A 13,632-nucleotide genomic window follows, 5' to 3' on the forward strand; every position below is an offset into this window, starting at 1 on the left:
GATGGTGAGACACTCTAAGAGTGGCCAAGCTCCCAAGCTTAAGGGCTGGGGAGAAGGGGAGGTGGCCAAAGGTAGAGCTGGTGCGTGCTGGGCCAGCCAAAATGTAGGGCATAGCCAGCTCTCCTACGAGGAGCACATACCTGATCTCATCCCTCTGCTTTCTATTTTTGCCCTCGATGTGCTCGCTGCATTAGCGGACTTGGCTCGGGGAGAGATTTGATAGCACTCTCCTGCTTGAAAGCAACTTTTCTGAATGCACAACATGAATCCATTGGTGGGGTCACATAGTAATGCTTGAAGTCAGAGAGCTATTTTTAAAACTAAATTGCAGAACCACACATGGCTTTCATTAGTGCTTTACATCAAATTTGTCAGCTAATTAGTGGTTTTTCATCACTATTTTTTGCATAGTATTTTATTTAATTCGCTCTCCCGGTACTGTCTTGCGACACCCCTCAGCCCCTGCGTACAGTCCTTGGGTGCCAGCAGGGGAGGGAGGAAGAGGAGAGCTTGCAGGAGTTCTTTCTGATGCTCCTGATGGATGGGCTCTGTGTGTTTGGAGTGTATTCCAACATTACGTGTCTGGGGTGGGCGGCATGCAGCCCTTGTAGTCTCTTCCCTCCCTACCTCCATTTAGTGTTGTAAATGATGTATTGCAGTCCTGAACTGTCTTTGGTGAGGAGGAGGAGGAGGAGGAGGAGGAGAAACCAAGAAAAGTTGCCAAACATGATTTCATAAGGTTTGACTTTAAATTGAACAAAGTTTCTTGAGCGTCTTGGATTCTTCTTTTTTTTTTTTTTTTCTTTACAAATAAAGGGAGTACAGAGAGCATGGGTTGCTAATGACTGGTAGTTACGGGTCATTAAGCTCACTAACTGACTTCAGGATCAGAACTTTCTAATAACAGCAGTAAGCACTCTTTTAACATTTATTTCTCATTTTAGGGATGGGGAGATGCGATTACCATTCGAAAGTCTGCAGCTATTTTTTTCTGCTCATAATTACAGAGGCAGCTTGCTATTTTCAAGGCTGTTTTTAAAACATTTGAAAGTACTCAGTCAAATAATTTCTATGTTGGTATGGTTTCTGTCTTTTCTTTGCCCGGCTCTTTTAAAAATCTCTGGAAAACAAACACAGAGAAAAAAAAATGAAAATATGTTCAAATAAGGAATAAAGCAGTTACTGAAGTGTAATAATCTTGGTTTATAGCACACTTTCCATTTAAATTGGTTTTATTAGAGATAAACCTGTTAAGCGTTGAGGAATTAAGTGCTGAATAGGGAATGTTGTTTTGCTGCTGTGTAAGTGAAGGATCCCACTATGCAGAAAAGAGTGCAACTGGTTTTACAAGTGAATTATTTGCCAGCTTGGAGCGCTGCGTTTACTTTGGCATCCCTTATAAAAATGACGATTTGTTTGTTGTCAAGTGGGACACTGTTTTTCTTCAGAGGGGCATGAGAGGTTTTAGCACTGGGGTTTGTAGGTGATGTGGGCTTTCTCATTCTTCTTACGCCTGGTTTGCTAGAAGGAGCTCAAGGAGAAAATGAGGCAGAGAGATTTTCGGGAATTTCTTGGCTCTGCTGGTGAAACACAGGCTTCTGGCGTGCAGCGCTTTGGGACAAATACTGAGAGGGAGCAGCCTGTGACTCCGAGTAGCAGAAGTCAGTAATGGTGTGAAACTCTCCTCATTTCGGAGGGCTGGGGGGCAGAGAAAAATTCAATAGCCCGCAAAGTCTCAGCATCTCCTTTCAGACAGCTGGTCCTGGAAAATTTCATTCAAAGGCCGCAAATTGGAAGTCCCCACAATCGCTCTGTCGATTCTTGAGCAAAGGTGACTTTGGAAATTCGTGACAGCAGAGGAAGGTCTTGCTTTATTCACTCAACAGAAGTGAAATACAAGGGGAAGGGAGAAAGAACAGATCTGTGCGGAAAATGTCACTTGGGCTGTAACCTGAGCCTGAGCGAGCTGTGCCTTTCGGAGGGTTTGGTGACCCTCTGAAAATCCTTGCTCTCTGGCTGCTATTATTGTAGCCAATTTCCAACTAAAATAAGTCTTTTGTCATCACCAGCCATGCAGCCTCTTGCTGAGAAGAAACAAAAACTTGTGCGTGGCAGCCAGGGCGGCCAAGCTGAAGGTCAGAGTGCAGAGGCAGATTGCTGCATCCCCGGGGCTGGGGCCGGAGCTCACCCGTGGGACCAGCCGTGCACCAACCAGGGAGTCTGCCCGTGACCTCTGGAGACAGACCCCGGGCGAGAAGCCTAAGAGAAAACATCCTAGTAAAATGCAAATGGGAGAAAAGAGGGTTTCTTCCTTCTCCTCCTCCTCCTCTTCTTCAGGGTTACGCAGGTGGAATTGCTGGGGTTTTTTCTTGCTTTTTTGGCAAGAAAGTGCAAGCCCGTGTGTCTGAAAAGAACAAGGAAAAGTTAACTTGAGAAAAAAAATTAGGAAATACTTCCAACTTCTGTGTTTGCCCAACTGTTCAAATGTTTTCTCCGTGCCAGATCCTTCCCCTTACAAAACACACACACACACCAAAAAAAAAAAAGAAAAAAAAAAAAAAAAAAAGGAAGGGGGGGGGGAAAAAAAGGCAGCCCAAGGCATCACTTTCCTGAGTGCAGCTTGTACACTGAGGGATATTATGTTGTTGTGCCGCTATTGATCCAACTCTTTTGAGGCAAAATCTCAAAAAAACCACCCCTTCCTCATCAGAGCAAAGATACCACAAGTCAGAGCACTGGTGTAGGGAAAAATACTTCATGCAAGCCTTTGAACCCGATTGGATCTTTACTCACAGGAGTAAGGCTATACATCTGTCTTAAGTTTTATGCTAAATTGTATTTTGATAATACTCCCTCTCAGTAGCTGTAAGTATGCAAATATCTTTTTTAGGTCCTGATTTCTCTGAATTTTTAAAGATTAGAGTGATTTAAAGCATCTTTCTCTTGAGATAGGTGAATATGAGCATTTGGGAAAAGGGGAAGGGAGATTATTCCTGTTAGCTTTTCTGTTCCATCGTTTTTGCTGCTGTTCAAATCAGCCTGGCACTTCGGAAATTCAAAGAGTGATCAAAAGATCCTGGCCCTCCTCTCAAAGGAAAAAAACTGAGAGTATGAAGAAATTAACCACATGCCCGTGTATTTCTGCAGCAACAGCTACTTCACAGTTTTGCTTGCAAGGAGTTCTCAAATGTGATTTATAAACATTACAGTCTGCATTGTGCTCTCTCAAGGCAAGCTACGTTAATTGTTTTAATCTGATAGGTTCTTACAAATCCCAGGTTTGGGATGCAGGAAGAAACTTGAAAGTGAATACTTTATTTTTTTTTTTTTTTTTCCTTTTCTTCCCCCCCTCCCTTTTTTTTTTTTTTTTTTTTTAATGCGTAGTGGCTTGGAGTCTACTATAATGCAAAGTAAAGCGTTGTGTTACAAAGGCAGGGAGGATGGGACAGAAGGTTAAAGGGCATCCTGGAAACAAACAGCTGGACCAGTTTATTTAAACAGATACAAGGATGGGGAGCTGACCTCCGTTTGACTTCTGGTGGGAGGAGCGAGAATGTCATTTTATTACTTTGCCCAGAAGGAAAATGTTCTTGTGTCTGAATTCCCCCCAAAGACATCCAAACACTGAGCTGTTTGGCAGAATTGCTACTTACAGAAAATACTTACACGAATGCGTAGGAAGAAGATCACTGTTAAGTACCTGTGTGTAAAATGTTCTTAAAGCAGATATCCCAAACGATAGCGTGGGGCAAGCAGGTGAGATTACGTTTTTACCACAGGCGCATCTTGTGGGTAATTATTGGTAAACTCCAGATACAGAGTTTATTCTGGTATATCAGCGTGTAAACAATACTATTTACAGTACAGTTTATCATTTTGAGGCACTCCCCCTTCATCTTAAAAAGTGCTTGTAGTTTGGAGGAGAAGGAAGAAAAAGTCGTGAAGTTGAGGTTGTACATGCCTGGTGTTGCTCAGCATTTATTTGGGGTAAAAGTTATTTCGGTGACCAGTCACTCTCACAGCTACCCCTCTCCTCCTGCCACGCTGCCAGATCCTAGCAGTGGGGCAGGAGAAGGATGGAGTGGACACAGCAAGAGCCTTGCCAGACTCACAAAAAGAAACTGCTGAGGCACCAGGGTTTTGTGGTGTTGTTTTACTGTGAAAATTGCTTTCTGCAAATGCAGATTACAGATATTAAACAATTTTCTAATTGGTCATGGAGCTAAGGCAGCTAATGGGGGAAAAAAAGCAAGTTGTTTTTTTTTTTTTAATTGCTTATTTCACTTGGTGTTTGTGCTACACCTGTGCTTATAATGAGAAAGGAGAATTAGTCTAACCTTCTGCTCACATGATTCTGATTTTCATGGTTTGTACAAGATAATGATAAACTGATTTGCAACACTGTTTGGTCGAGTTGAGAGGGGGTGTTTATTGGAAATGTGTAGAAAAGTTGATCCAATACTGTTGCTGACAAAACATGACCTACTTCAGGTGTAAGGTTTCCTGACTAGCACCCGGGTTTGGTACTTTGGAGCCCGTTTCCTCAAGACAGGTTTGATAAAGACCCAACATCTTGATTGATTTTTGCAGGAGTTCGGGTGTCAGTGGGGAACGGGAGATAGGAGGAGTCTGAAGTCACTGTGCTGGTCTTTGATGAGGGCGAAAGAAACAGCATGGGGCAGTTTGCTGTTCTTCTCCCCTCTGGTGTAGGCGAATGGGTGGGCAGAGCTGATTCCTGTGGAAAGATCCTGGTGGCTTTATCTCTGTGGTAGGAGAGCTCATGCTAAGCCACCCCAGGCAAAGGCAATGAAAACAAGCATCAAGTATTCCTTTGTGGACTCTCCCATCCCGTTTTAGAAGTGTGCTGTGACTTAGCCCGCATTCACGCTTCTCTTCCTTCGCTAGTAAATATTGTGGCATACATATTTTTATTATTCCTTCTCTCTCTCTCTCTCAAAGAGCGCAAAGTCTGGTTACGTCGCTTTGCCGCGGCTAAGTCTCAATGGAGGTTTTTCCCAAATGGATTTTAAGTAAACTTTCTGCTGAGTGAAATCTCAAGAGAGATTTCTTCAAATGGTCTTCATTCAGACAGGTTCCCTGCCATGGTTCCCAGCCTCCTGACTTCAGCACCGTGATGAGACCAGGATGCTTGTGATCTATCTCCTTCTTCTCTTTTGCTCCCAGTTATTTTGAATATTTCCAAATAAGCGTTGCAGGACTAGCTGAGGCGAAGAGCTACAAAAACACAAGGAGCATGGTTGCGGATTTTTAAAAATGACTGTACCTCCTTTTTCTTCTTTTTTTTTTTTTTTTTTTTTTTTTTAATTATTTCCTAAGATCTTTTCATTGTTCGGGGGGGAATTTTCAGTAGTCCAGTAATTACAGTTTAACAAGATGTTTGCTGTAAATGGTCAGGCCTAGCTGGAGAAAACAGGATTATAAATTCAATTACTGTAAAGCTATGACCTCGCCTTGACCCCCTCAGACTTTGCATAAAGAGAGGGAGGGGGGGAAAAAGCCCACCAAGAAATGGCTAGGAGGAATGCATGGCTCTGAAGTCCCCAGCAGTGTGACTTAGTGGTGATAAAAGTCCAGACGTTCCCTCATTTGATGGGGTTCTGCCATCACAGTTCATTATCTTAATAGTGGGCATTAAAAGGGAATTAGGTTTGCAAGAGGTAGGAACAGGTTTTGATAAAGGGAAAAAAAAAAAAAAAAGAAAAACTGGGAAAAGAAGTCAAAGGACATAAGGCAGAAACGACACTAATGAGGGGGGAGGTAGCAGATGCCCTCACGAGCATCTCACTGGCTTCACACGTTTTTGTTTTTTCGGTGCCCCATTCTGTATTGAGAAAAGCGTTGCTGGCATTGTTTCCTGAAAACTCGGCTAATTCCCCCATGAAAAGATGAAATGGAAGTGGTCCGACTGTGGTAAAAGGCAGGCAAACATAAATCAGCTTGGAAACCCCAAGGTTGTGCTCTCAAAGGTCGTCAGGGTTAGAGGTTTTAGCAGTATTTGCATCCCCATGCAGCCTGATGGAGAGCACCACGGTGGGGCGAGAGGGCTTGGGGATGGGTGGAAGACATCCCTTCCCTAACCATTTGCTTTCCTCCTTTTTTCTTGCAGGTTTATTAATGCTAGAAGAAGAATAGTTCAGCCCATGATAGACCAGTCCAATCGAGCAGGCAAGTCCCCAATAATAACTGTATTCAAGTCACACAGGCGAAAGCCATCCTCAAGCCATTCACCAGGAGGTCCAGTACCTGGTAAATCAGTGAGGAATGAATGCTGGGAGTGACTGACGATTAAAATACAACCAGCTTTCTTTTATTATGGCTCTAATCATTTGGGGGAGAAAAAAAGGCATTGAAAATTCAAAAAGGGAAACTAAAATGTTCCGTTCCGTGACCGAACTTTCTGTACACGATCCCAATTATTCCTGTATTTTTTTTAGCAGTTGTTTGGAGTTTTCCTTCCCAGCTCTTTCTGCTCCTGTGACCACTCCCTGGTGCATGGCTTGGTGTGGAATTGCTGTAAACTTTATTACCTGTCAAAAGGGCAAAGGGGTCAGAATCACTTGTGGGACTCAGTAAAGTTCAAAGACGTTCAATGAGGTAGAGCTTTATGTGCTTTAATAACCCAAGCCAGCTTACTTCTGAAGCCGGCTTTTAATGTACAGCGAAAACCTCCAGTTCAGGTAGCGGTACTTGCATAGGGTCCTTTTGTCCCTGGGCTCTTCTTTTGGGATCGCCGAGCGTTCGCTGTTTACTTTGGGGCGTGTATGTACTTCTGTTTTTTTTAACAGACCTTAAGTTTCCACATGTTGGTTCTATTTGGGGTCTTGGCTCGCAGCTCTCTGCGGGTATTTACCATCAAGGATTATCATAGCCCGTTTACTCCCAGTTGGTTTTGTTTTCCGAGTCTCACTGCCAAACTCTCCAAATCCGTCGTTGTCCAAAGATGCCTTTGGGCCACGCTTCCTCTTCGAGTACATTTGATTATTTGTCATTAGACATAAATATCTGGCACGGATGTGTTCAGGTCCAGCCCTTTGAAGGCACAAGGGTGTAATTTAACACACTGAGATTTCAGTGTGACTATTCCAGCCATAAAATCCGGCTCCTCTACAGGTTTTTGCATTGACGTCAGCAGCGGCAGCAGCTGGAGCCGGGGCTCCTCATGTCTCAAGATTTCAGTTTGCTAACTCCGTTTCCAAACTTGCAGAAGGAAATTAAGCCCAAACTACGTGCGCTTGTTAGTCCGACAGCTAAAATTCGCACAGTGGATGTTTCCCGCTCCTTTTACAGCCGGCATCGATAGCCCGTGGCGGAGGGGGTGGGGCGCGGAGGGAATTGTGTCCTCTTGATGCCGTGAGAAGAGGTGACCCTATTGGCTGTTGCTAAAAGAGAAATGTTCTGCACCTTTCCAGTAAGTCAAGGAACACCCTATAACCCCGACGGGCAGCCGATGGGAGGTTTCGTGATGGACGGCCAGCAGCACATGGGCATCCGAGCGCCAGGTAAGCCCCCGGGACAGCACCGCCCGCCCACGGGTGGCCTCGGTCGCGCCACCACAGGTAAACACACCTCAGCCCTCTGCCTCAGCTGCCTGCCTTGCCTCACCTGTCTTCTGCCTGCCTTCCACACCACCGAGGGAAACCAGGCATCTCCTCGCTCGAGAGGTCCTGGACCCTCTGCCGCGCTGTGTTTTGGAGAGGGGCTTTTGGCACTATCTGTTGACTTTGCTCATTTTCTGGCATCTTCTTGGATTTTTTATCTCCCTCTAGGACCTATGAGTGGAATGGGCATGAATATGGGCATGGAGGGGCAGTGGCACTACATGTAACCTTCACCTAGGTAACCAATGGCAAAGCCAGGGGGAAGTAAGTACAAACGAGGTCTTTGTTCTCATTTTGTCCGAGGGATATTTGTCTCCTTGCATTTCCCTATGTTCTCCCTGCCCATAGCCTCATGCTTGTTCCTTCCTTTCCATCCATCCGTCCGTCCATCCTGCGCCTGGGCTCCTTTGGGTTTTCTCTCCCTCTGGTTCAGCTCAAGCTTTCCGAGCTCCCAAACCCCCCTCGCGCGCGCGCGCGCGCCGCGCACTGACGCTGCCGTACATCGACGCCGCCATACATTGATGCTATTATCCATCCCCGAGCACATGACAAAACAAGGAGCAGCCAGGGAGGTGGGGGAGCCCGTCGTCTTGGCAACAGACTGATTTGCAAAATGTAAGCGGTCTGCAGCAGCGCAGGGAGAGGAAAGAGCATGTCCCCAAAGTGTCATAAATCTGTCTAACCGCAGTTGATGCATGAGTTACATTTCTCCCGCTAACCTGCAAGACACCAAAAAAGCCAAACAGAGACTTCTCGTGGGGTAGGGAAAAGGAAAAAAAAAACAAAAACCAGCAACAAAACCCAAGCAAAAACCCAGCAGCTTCACTTAGTTGCATTTTGGTAAGCAATGGATGAAACTTTGATTTTTTTTTTTTTTTTCCCCAAGTTTATTTCTCTTTGTCTGTCCGTCATAATGGGATTACGTGTGGCAAAGGAAAAAGAGAGAATACAAAATAGAGGTGTGCGCAGCAGGCTATGGAGCTTAGCCCAGGCTAATTGACTATATCCAAATTAAGTATGCCATCACTTGCAGTGTGACAAATGGATTTGACTTATTCAGTATACAAAAATAGAGATCATTAATGCAATCTTCAGTGGCAGGCCTCGCAAAGGAAGCCTAGAAAAACTGTCCCAGTTTTTTTTTTTTTTTCTTGTTTTTTTTTTTTTTTTTTCTCCCCTCTTGTCTTTTTCTAGGGGAAAATACATTATACAAATTTTGGAGCTTTTTGGTTTTCGGGTTTTTTTTTTAGTAGTAATGTGGTTTGAAACACCAAGACGCTTGGTACCATGTTTAAGTGGTGCCTGATTCTGTTTCTCTTGCTCTCTTTCTGGAGTTTAAAGAGTTATTTCAGCATCTTTGTTGTGCCCCCAGCCTATATTAACATAAGGTTTGAAGTTACCCAGGGCAAGTGTATTTCGTAGTAGTCTTCTCTGAGCCCAAGTCAAAACTAAGTTTTAACAATTAGCTGTGAAAACATTCCTCTGAGCTTGGGAATGCAATAGCCTTATTACCTCATCATGAAAATTTCTAGCTTAGTTAATTTAAATATTGTTTCTTAGTTTCTGGGTCAATTAAATTTAAATGATGTATTTTATGCTTCGTGACCAATTAAATTAATAGGTTATTACAAAAAATATTATCATCTTTTTTGATTAAAGAGCTGTGAGTACAGTATATTTTATAAGCAATTTTCATTAGTTCAAAACTGTTCCTTTAGGCTAGATTAAGCAGCTATTCATTGCTAGAGCCTTGAGACCTGATTCCAAGGTGTTCGGCGCATTCACGGCGCGCTCTTACTTAGAACTAAAGCCAATTGAACCTACTTAGCAATAGCGTATGCCTTTCACCCTTGATGATTATGGAGCTTATAGCTCTCCGAAACAATACATCTGTCAGTTCCCATCAGCTACAGCAATCCAAGCAGAAGGCAGAGGCCCACAGAAAGCAGGAGGTTTTATTGTTTTAGGCCCAATTTTTTTCTTATTGTTCTCCCAAACCCACTGAAATGTTTGACTGGGTTGTGCGTCTGATTTTTTTTTTTTTTTTTTTTTTTTTTAAACAGCCAGAGGTGATCGGCGTGGGGGTTGGGGTAAAGAAATAATTGGTAACTGTTTTTGATTATGTATATCTTTTTAATGTGTCTAAAAATATGACTTTGATTTACCAATCGCACTTAGCAATCCTATCAATTTCGGCTTCATACGAGGCCTTTGTTCAGTGATGTATGTCCCTTGCTGGATTGCATCTCTTTGAATGGCACAAACATTTGGGACAGATTCCAAGAGATCAGGCTCGAGAGCTAAATAAATAGCTGTTGATAAACCTTGACACCTATTTAACCCGTCGCTCCTCCCAAGTCCCTCGTTAGCTGCTGCAGACTCTCTGCCGTAGTGTTCCCAGCCTGGGGAGGCGAAGGCAGGTGGCTGGAGTGGGACCACGGGGAACAGAGCCCACCTGAGAGCCCTCCCAACCTGTGGTGTTAGCCATCCCCAGGCTGGCTCTGCCTCTGGCGCGCTTCCAGACCGGGAACATCTCCATCGCGCACATTCCTAACCGTAAAAGCGGAAAGACGTTTCATCTCCAAAAAAACCTCTGCGTTTGGAAGGGGGTGGATGTTCTCGGGGTGTTTTGGTATTTTCTCCTGACCTGGGGGCCATTCCCGTCGAGCCCTGACTCCAGGGGGGCAGCGGCGCTGCCGTGACTCCGCGTCCGGCCTCGGGCTGGAGCCCGGCCTCCCCGTGCCCGTGCGGGGCAGCTTTCCGACGCCGGCATCCCGTCCCCACCGCTCACCTGCGCCTCTTTTCCTCTCTCCCTTTCTCGCAGGGCTGCAAAGTATGCCAGGGGATTATGTGTCTCGGGGTAGTCCGATGGGTATGAACATGGGACAGCCAAGCTACACGCCGCCCCAGATGCCCCCCCATCCTGCTCAGCTGCGTCATGGCCCCCCCATGCATACCTACATTCCTGGACACCCTCACCACCCAGCGATGATGATGCATGGAGGACCACCCCACCCTGGAATGCCCATGTCAGCATCAAGCCCCACAATGCTTCATACCGGCGAGCCAGCAGTGAGCGGACAAGTGATGGACATTCATGCTCAGTAGCTTAAGGGACAGCGCGCGTTGTCTGCAGCGACGGTAGATTTCAAACACTGTCTTTTCTGCAACGACTGCGGAGTTCTTGGCCGTCAGCTTTTGGACCAAGGGACGTTCCAGTTCTTCACAGGGACCCTGAAAAGCAGGAAAACACCAACTGAAGTCAACTTTCCGGGGACATGCTAAATACCTATATAAGACATTAAGAAAACAAAGAGCGAAATATTGTAAAATGCTATTATACTGTTATCCATATTACGTTGTTTCTTATAGATTTTTTAAAAAAAATGTGAAATTTTTCCACACTATGTGTGTTGTTTCCATAGCTCTTCACTTCCTCCAGAAGCCTCCTTACATTAAAAAAGAAGCCTTACACTTATCCTGCAAATGACAGAAAGGGCTTATTTGCAGGATTTTTAGAGCATTAAAATAACTATGTCAGGCAGAAGAATCTTTCTTCTATCCTAGGATTTCAGCCATGCGCACTCTCTCTCTCTCTCTCTCTCCCTCTCTCTCTCTCTCTCCCCCCCCCTCTCCCCTCTCTCCTCCTCTGTCTGTCTTTCTTCCCTTTCTCTCCCTTTCTCCCCGTCTCTCTCCCCTCTCTCTCTCTTTTAGCCTGGGGCGTGAATTTGCATGTCTAATTCATTTACTCACCATATTTGAATTGGCCTGAACAGATGTAAATCGGGAAGGATGGGAAAAACTGAAGTCATCAACAATGATTAATCAGCTGTTGCAGGCAGTGTCTTAAGGAGACTGGTAGGAGGAAGCATGGAAACGGAAAGGCAGTGTATTTGAAGCCTAATTGTCACATCAGAGCATCCTTGTCCCCATGCAGCAACCACCACCTTGTACATCACTTCCTGTTTTATGCAGCTCAAAACATGGACTGAAGATTTATTTTTAATATGTTGACTTTCTTTCTGGGCAAGACATCGGTCATGTGTGCATTTTCTTTTTTTTTTTTCTTTTTTTTTTTTCTTTTTTTTTTCCCCCCATAGTCCCATCATGGAGCATTTATGTATACATTGTAAATAAATTTTGTGCAAAAAGGACTGGAAAAATGATCTGTATTATTGCAATTTTTTGTAAAAGTAGCAGTTTGGTATGAGTTGGCATGCATACAGATTTACTAAGTGGGATAAGCTAATTATACTTTTGTTGTGGTTAAACAAATGCTTGTTGATAGCCTTTTTCTATCAAGAAACCAAGGAGCTAATTATTATTAATAATAATCATTGCACACTGAGTCTTAGAGTTTCTGATTGAAACAGTTTGGATTGTATAATAACTCAAAGCCCAGTTGTAGTAGTTTGAGTGCAGTAATGAAATCTGAATCTAAAATAAAAACAAATTATTTTTTGTCATGGTGACTCCACTGCTTGCAAAATTTGTTTCCTGCCCCCATGCAGTATTTGTAAGCATTCTATCCCAGACTGAGAGCCGAGCAGCTACAAAATTCAGCCGGCTCTGGAGATGTTACCTATCATTTGCTATTTAAGCATCGGCTTCTTATTCGAAGAATGTAAAAGTAACGCTACGCTGCACGAAGAAACTTTCTTGGAACTTGCACTGTAAATTGTCAGGAATGGGAACCGCTGCCTGTTAATAAATGGAATATCGCAGGGCATTACCGGACAGAAATTTGTAAATAGCGTTATCCCCCCCCCTCCCTCCCAAATTATAGTCTAACCCGCAGTTGGAATTAGTGAGTTTATTCAAATTATTGAGCATACCAAGGAAGGAGGGAGACAAAACTTGGCGAACGTTGCCTGGGCAATGCAAATCTGTGAGGGGATGAGGTGCTGCTGGATTCTGCGAGCGAGGCCGGTGCAGACCCTCACGAACCGATTTCCTCGCACCTTTGTGCCTTCTGCGAGACCTCGCCTGCTTTAAGGCAAATCCCGGCTATGGAAAGAAAAACAGGAGATTCCCGGGGCTAGGAGAACCACACAAATATCTTAATTAAGGCGAAATAATGCACCAGCCCTCGGCCTGTCCCAAGCCACCCGCAGGAGGTGTCCCGGGGGTCCCTGCTCTGTGTCCCCCGGGTACCCCGGGCTGGGCAGGGCTGCAGCAGGCAGTGCAGATCTTTCTGAATGAAGCAAGCCACCAAAGGGGGTCCTCCCCCACTACGGCCGACCCCGGCTGGGACTTCCTCCCTCTTTTTTTTTTTTTTTTTTTTTTTTTTTAAACTCTTGATTTTTCTTTCCTTTTCTTCTTTTTTCTTTTTTTTTTCTTTTTTCCCCTCCTCCTTTTTCCTCTTTTTTTTTTTAAAGGGCCGCCGTACCGCCGAGAAGGCCGACTTGAACATCCCGGCTCCTTCTTTGTGAGGCCGGGGTAATGACACTTTTCTGCCAAATCGTGAATGAACGGGGCTCGCTTTCCTGCCTTTTTTTTTTTTTTTTAAGGTTTTGTTTCGTTTCGTTCTGTTTGTTTTGTTTCTTACGTGTTTGGGTTTTTGGTGTGGGGTTTTTGTTTTTTTTTTTTTTTTCTTTTTTTTTTCTTTTTTTTTTAAGGTTTCTTGAAAGACAAAAACAAACCGCCCTCTCACAAGCGAGGGCACACGCGTCCCTTCTCCTCGCTGCCGCAGCGAAGTGGGGCACAGACCTTCCTCCATGGGACCTTTTTTCTTTTTTTTTTTCTTTTTTCTTTCTTTTTCCTTTTTTTTTTTTTTTTTTTTTTGAGGGGGGCACATTTCAAATTAAACCCGCGATTACATCCCGAGACATTTAATCAGCTGTAATTATAACACATTCAAAATGAAGAATATGCCTTGACAGTATTTTTATTGTTATTGTTCATCGCATGATGTTAGACGGCTTCAGAAGGCACAGGAAAGAGAAGTAAACGGGTTACAAATAGGGAATTATCCCTCGTTTAGCATTAAAATTCATTTAGATAAAATTGCCAC

General features: G+C 44.3%; 1 protein-coding gene across 3 annotated transcripts in view; it reads left to right on the top strand.

Annotated features, from left to right (window-relative positions):
• Positions 1 to 12,085, top strand: part of MEIS1 (Meis homeobox 1) — a 109,291-nt gene extending 97,206 nt beyond the window's left edge. The window contains exons 10-13 of one of the 3 annotated variants that reach the window (XM_040059005.2): positions 6,128 to 6,186; positions 7,431 to 7,520; positions 7,788 to 7,883; positions 10,444 to 10,582. In XM_040059005.2, coding sequence (XP_039914939.1) covers positions 6,128 to 6,186; positions 7,431 to 7,520; positions 7,788 to 7,846 — 208 coding nt within the window. In that variant the 3' untranslated portion in view covers positions 7,847 to 7,883; positions 10,444 to 10,582. Of the gene's footprint in view, positions 1 to 6,127; positions 6,488 to 7,430; positions 7,521 to 7,787; positions 7,884 to 10,443 lie in introns of those variants that run through there. The other 2 variants (XM_040059002.2, XM_058419823.1) reach the window with 2 other exon arrangements.
• Positions 12,086 to 13,632: the final 1,547 nt, after the last annotated feature.

This window comes from Hirundo rustica, chromosome 3 (assembly GCF_015227805.2).
Source record: "Hirundo rustica isolate bHirRus1 chromosome 3, bHirRus1.pri.v3, whole genome shotgun sequence".
Classification (NCBI taxonomy): domain Eukaryota; kingdom Metazoa; phylum Chordata; class Aves; order Passeriformes; family Hirundinidae; genus Hirundo; species Hirundo rustica.